This window comes from Sceloporus occidentalis, unplaced genomic scaffold, assembly GCF_023333645.1.
Source record: "Sceloporus occidentalis isolate IW3139 unplaced genomic scaffold, rSceOcc1.0.p SCAF_12, whole genome shotgun sequence".
In the NCBI taxonomy this organism is placed as follows: domain Eukaryota; kingdom Metazoa; phylum Chordata; class Lepidosauria; order Squamata; family Phrynosomatidae; genus Sceloporus; species Sceloporus occidentalis.
In genome coordinates this window covers 12,926,501-12,932,500 of record NW_028316992.1, presented here as the reverse complement: position 1 = coordinate 12,932,500, position 6,000 = coordinate 12,926,501, and the positions used below count along the sequence as shown (strand labels likewise).

At 40.4% G+C, this 6,000-nt stretch overlaps 1 protein-coding gene across 5 annotated transcripts in view; it reads left to right on the top strand.

Annotated features, from left to right (window-relative positions):
- The window catches only part of LOC149305291 (phosphatidylinositol 3,4,5-trisphosphate 3-phosphatase TPTE2-like), a 37,186-nt gene that overhangs the window by 4,241 nt on the left and 26,945 nt on the right, over window positions 1-6,000 (top strand). For 4 of the 5 annotated variants that reach the window (XM_089477775.1, XM_089477774.1, XM_089477773.1 and 1 more), the window contains exons 2-3: window positions 1,923-2,010; window positions 3,149-3,229. In XM_089477775.1, the coding sequence (XP_089333901.1) occupies window positions 1,961-2,010; window positions 3,149-3,229 (131 nt within the window). In that variant the 5' untranslated portion in view covers window positions 1,923-1,960. Of the gene's footprint in view, window positions 1-1,922; window positions 2,011-3,148; window positions 3,230-6,000 lie in introns of those variants that run through there. The other variant, XM_089477777.1, reaches the window with a different exon arrangement.

The window sequence follows — 6,000 nt, the reverse complement described above, 5'->3', positions numbered from 1 at the left end:
GCCCTGGTGGCGCAGTGGTTAAATGCCTGTACTGCAGCCACTCACTCAAAACCATAAGGTTACATACGAGTTCAATACCAGCAGAAGGGCTCAAGCTCGACTCAGGCTGGCATCCTCCCGAGGAGGTTGCTAAAATGAGTACCCAGATTGTTGGGGGCAATTAGCTTACAGTTGTAAACCGCTTAGGGAGTGCTTAAGTGTGCTGATGAGTGGTATAGAAATGTACTTGCTATTGCTAAAATCCCTTTTCAGAAGCATTAAGAGAGCAATTGACATTGAGCCTTAACAGGAATATTTAAGACGCAGTGTAGATCCCCAAATGTGGTGTACTCCCACAGATACTCGGGTTAGGGAGCGTGCACCAATCGCATGCTCCCTAACCCTAGTACAAGTGCAGGGCATCAATGTTATGTGGCGCCGTCCTAATGGCGTGCGTAACAATGACCTCATGAGTCACTGAGTCACGTCTCTGCACCGCCCCAGGCCACTTACGGTGGCCTGGTGGATGTGTGGGAAGGAGCTCCAAAACGGAACTCCTTTTGGGCCTGCGTATTGTTGGCGCGGCAATCAAACAGCTGCGCCAGCAATGCAGAGGAGAAAGGGGCTGCAGCGGCCGCCCCTTTCTCCTCGTTACTGCTGGGGTGTTCTGGGGCATGAAGCCCCAAAGACACCCCTTTTCCAGGCCAAAGAGAAGTGGCATTTTGCCGCTTCTCTTTGGCCTGGAAAAACGGTGGATTGGGGCCGCAGGACTGCTGGTGAGGCTGCCCTGGCCCCAATCCACTGCGAAAAGGGGCGGGTGCCAAAGACTACCTGCAGTCTTATCTTATGCACACTTACTTGGGAGTAAGCTACACTGATTATATGGAGGACACTTCTAAGTGCATTGTGCAGATGGTAATAGATGGAACAAATAATTTGCTCTCCCCCTTGCAAGCACCTGTAAGTAGGCAAAATGAGTAACAGCTGCCTGCCAGTGTTGATTCCTTTTCACCTTAAAACAGTTTCAGGGTTCCTTTCTTCCCTTCTAGCGTATGCTGGAGGAGACATGGTTGGAATGTCTGAAATGTTAGCTTTCAGTGTACAGCAGATATACAGTTGGCCCTCCACATTTGCAGATTTGATTATTTGTGGTTTTGATAAATATGTTCTCTTTGTTGTATGTGGCAATGTTATGTTGAAGTGTGTCTCTTTCTTTTTTGTGAAAGGAAAATCAACAATAAAAATTAAAAAAATATATGTTCTGTCTAGGTCCTCCAGCGCAGTTCTGCTGCAAGTTGTCCATAGAGTTGTACTGGACACTTCTCTAGTCATTTGTAGGTCCTCCAGCATGATGTTCTGATCAACTTCTGGCAGATGTTGATCATAGAGTTGCAGTGGAGGACCTGGCAATTTGGAGAGAGGTGTTTTCTTAGGTTAAAAGAATAGTGGTTTTTTATTTGCAGTTTTTCCAGATTCATGAGGATCCTTAATTTCTAACCCCAGTGAATGTGGAGGGACCACTGTATTTATAAGAAGCAGGACTGGTTTTACTTTAAACAGAGTGAGATGGCAGCCTTAGGCAGCAGATGAGGTAGGAGTGGCAACAGCAATGGCAGCCATGTGATCTTTCCTGGTCCCTTAAATTTACCTGCCATTTCAAGCGTGACAGAGAATGTTACTCCATCGCTAGTGTTAAAGGTTTAACAGTGTTTTTATTAACAGTGTTAAAAGTTTAACCAATGTTAAAGTAAGTTGTGTTGTGTTACCTTCAAAAACTGGAATAGGAAAGGGAAATTATCTTGCCCTTTGCTGCAGGTAGCAAAAGTGTTTTGGAGCAGAGAAGACTGAACATTTAAGGTATCTTAATCTGATAAAAGATTCTGACTTGTGTATGAAATAAATTTGTGAGTGCCATCTATGTTTGTGCTTTTTCCCCTCTGTAGAGAAACCACCTTGTGGCTCTGTAAGCAATCAAATCAAAATGAAAACAGTCACATATGAACAGAGTTTGGAGTTGAAAGAATCTCTGGGGTGAGTCATTTAAAGGGTGAGGTATAAGTGGGAGCATAGCTTTTTTATTCAGGGCATGCAGAAAGTCCCAGCATCAGTCCTCGTGCATTCAAGTTCAAGACTGTAACCTTTTTGCTTGAGCTGCATGTGAATGTTGCTTTCAGTGTGTTAAGCATATGAAGAAAAGTTGATGTCAGTCCCACTGTATCAGGGTCAGGTGACCTTTGGTACTATAGATGTCTTGGACTACAATTCCTAAAAGACCTTAACGTAATAACAACTGGGAGTTGAGGCCCAAAGCATCTGGAAAGGTGAAGATACCTGACCCTTGGTCAGTGTGTTTTATGAGGTCTGTGTAATCCATACTACATCTATAACAAAGCATCATCCCACTACATCTTTGTTATAGATGACTACAATACATGTCATTACATCCATTTGTCTTAAAAGTAACATTTAAAGTCATGCAAGTAGAGTAGAGCAACCAGCATTTGCAGATTTCAGAGGATCCAAATGTTGATTTACAGAAACTGCCCTTTTGAGTTTGACATTGAAACCAAGAATTATTCTGACCTTGTTTGCATCTACACTGCAGAAATAATTCTGTTTGATACCACTTTAACTGCTATGGCTCAATGCCATGAAATTCAGGGATTTGTAGTTTTGTGATATGTTTAGCCTTCTCTGTCAGAACCTTGGTGTCACAAAAAACTACAAATCCAAGGATTCCATAGGATGAAGCCATCCCAGTTAAAGCTGTGTCAAACTGTATTATCGATTAGTTTGGCAGCAGTCCTTGACAATGCCAGTGAAAAAGGAATTAAATGAAAAAAGGAAAAGGAGGCTCATGCTAGTAACTGTCTTCTACAGACAGCTGCTTTTCAGCAGGGCTAGGCAGTGTGGGGCCCTCCAGATGTTTCTGGGCTTCAGATCCCATCATTCCTTACCACTGGCTATCTAAGATGGAAAATGCAGACCAGCAATGCCTGGAAAGTCAGACGCTGGGTACTCCTGTTTTAAGGGTTGGTATGAGCTGACTAGAGAAATCGCTGAACTCATAGGTGTAGCCAGGTGGCACCATTGCTTTTCTTTCTAACTGCATCAATTTCTTGTTGAAGAAGGAATATTTGATATAACTGCTTGATTAATTCTGTGGCAGACATCATCAAACCACAGAGCCTGCTATTACAATTGATGATGGTACTGAAGAAGAAGAAGATGAACCACAGTCATTAGCGTAGTAAGTTGAATTAGCTTAGTAAGTTCTAGAATCTTCTATATAAATCAAAATGAAGTTATATTCATTGTCTTTCTTCTCTCAGTCTCTCTTTAAATTAAATCTGCTAATATGCAGGGAGTACTGTTCCCTATTCTATATTCATTTTGCCAACACCAAACTGCAGACTCTGCAAAATTTCAAAGTATAGTAAGCCCTCCTTATCCATGGATTTTTTATGCACAAATTCAAGCATCCACGGCTTGAAAATATTCCAAAAAGTACCATATGAATTCCAAATAGCAAATCTTGTTTTTGCCATTTTATATAAGGGAAACCATTTTACTATGCTATTTTATTTAATGAGACTTGAGCATCCACGGATTTTGCTATCCACGGGGGGCCCAGGAACCAAACCCCAGTGGATACCAAGGGCCCACTATACTGTATATATACTCATCAATAAGTCTAGAAATTTTAGTTAAAAAAATTGACCCCAAAACCCTGAGTTGATTTATCCACAGGTCAATGTAGGTAGTGTACCTTAACTCTTATTAAAAAGGGAACCATCCTCTGGTGAAAGGCAAGAGTGTAATCTGTCCTGAACGCGCTGACTCCCCCTCTACTGTCTCATCCACCCAACCTTCAGTTTGAGCACAAACAGATATGCCTGCTGGAATTTTGTAAGTTCTTTAGTATCATTTTCCTTTGCAGCATCCTTCAGATCCTTTGTTACATGACCTTAAATTGTACCCTCTACTCAGCCACAGGAATTATCAAAATCTATAATTTTGGCCCCCAAATCTGCCCTCAACTTATTCATGAGGCCAACTTATAGTTGAGTATGGGCCCGAACAGACAGGCCAAAATAAAACTGCTTCGGGTCACTTTGGAAGTGTGCTGTTTAAATGATGCATGTGTACTAAGAGACCAGAAGCCACGCCAAAGCCACGCTCCACTCCTAAGGACTGGAGTGTAGCTTTGGTACAGCTTCTGGCCTCTTAAGATGTGTATATCCTTTAGACGGCATACCTCCAAAGTGACCCGAAGCAGCTTTATTTTGGCCTGTCTGTTCGGGCCCTAAATATTCTAATAGCAAACACAGTCTCCATTTGTAGCAAAAGTAAACAAAGTTTGGCTACCAGTCCTGCAAAACACCAAAATCCAGACCCAGCATGTGCAAATGAAAACCACCCTGGGTGAGGTGGGTTTCCCAGCAGACAATGGATCGTTAATTAAGTATTGAAGAGGGGTTGCCTGGCTGGTGCCCCAAGCAAAGATACTCTGCATTACAGGTCCTACTTCTTTCTGACTAAAATACCATGAAGTAGAATTTGTAGCTGGTGAAAACCACAGGGAAACAAATTTAGAATGGTCCCCTCTCTGCTTTCCTTTCACTGGCATGCAAAGGCATTTTTATCCAAGCAAGTTTTTAATATATAAGTGTGCCAAGTCCACACTGTGCAGAGATTCTGCTAGTTGTAGTTAAATAAAATTGAGCTGTACTTAACTTACATCTTGGAATAATGGGAGCAGAAACTCCAGTTCTTGGGAGCTAATGACCTGCTTAATTCAAGTGTAGATAATTGTTACTTAAGAAATGGAAGAATTTGAAAGGAATATGTATATATATATATATATATATATATATATATAGTTGTTTGGCATAGAGGAAATGATCTTTCCTGTTGAGTAAGTACAGCTACTGTACAGCATAGTGTAGTGGTTTGAGTTTTGAATTATAACTCTAGACCAGGGTTTAAATCCCTATTCAGTCATGGAAACCCACTGGGTTATCATGGACAAGTCTAAGCCTCAGGAAGACAAATGTCTTATGAACAAATCTTGCCAGGAAAACCCCATGATAGTGTCACCATAAGTTGGAAACAACGTGAAGGCACACAACAACAAGATACAGCTATCCTATCCTTCTTAATTGATGAATGTGTACACTCAGTTAAAAGGACATTAGCCTATTGGAAAGAGAAGTAGTCAAGTCTCTGTAACATATAGACATGATGCCACTAGATTATTTCAATAACCCACAAGCTACTCTGTCTTTCATGAAATGGAATATAAAAGGCGGAACTAGATCTGAGATCTCTATATCAAAAAATCATGTATTAAGATCCATGAATCTAGATAATTTGCTAAATACTTAAATAACATACATAGTCAAACTGAGTATTTACTGAATTAAAACAGAAGGTTTATGATAATAGAGGTAAAATATACAAAGGATACCATCTGTTAAAAATAATGAGAGATCTTAAAGAAGAAATAAAATTTTGGACAATTAGGCAACAAAGAACAAGAAGGAAGGAGTGTTGTAAAATATCATGTAAAATATCTTGTAAAGTATTTTCAGTGATACAAAGAGAAGGAATATTACAGATTGTTATTGTTATAAAGACAATGAGAATATTTTGTTTCACCATTGCAGTTTCTTTGTAATTTCATTGTAAGTTCTTGTTTAATAACAAATATTTTTAAAAGGACAATAATTTTCTTGGTATGATGCTAGGGTTGAATAAAAAAAGTGTCTGTCATATTTAGATTTGCAGTCCCTTAAGACAAGCAGCTGGTGAATATAGAATTACTTGTAGGAAGATTTCACCAATGTCTTTGTCTGTCTAGCCTGGGGTGGGCAACTGTGGGAAGCTAGTGGGTTGCATTAGCCTCTCAGGAGATCTTGAAGGGCCACACTGCCACTATACCCCTCACCAAAACCTATTTTTAATACTATATTTTAATACTATTTTAATACAGTCTGCTCTGGAGGTGTGGAGGCATTT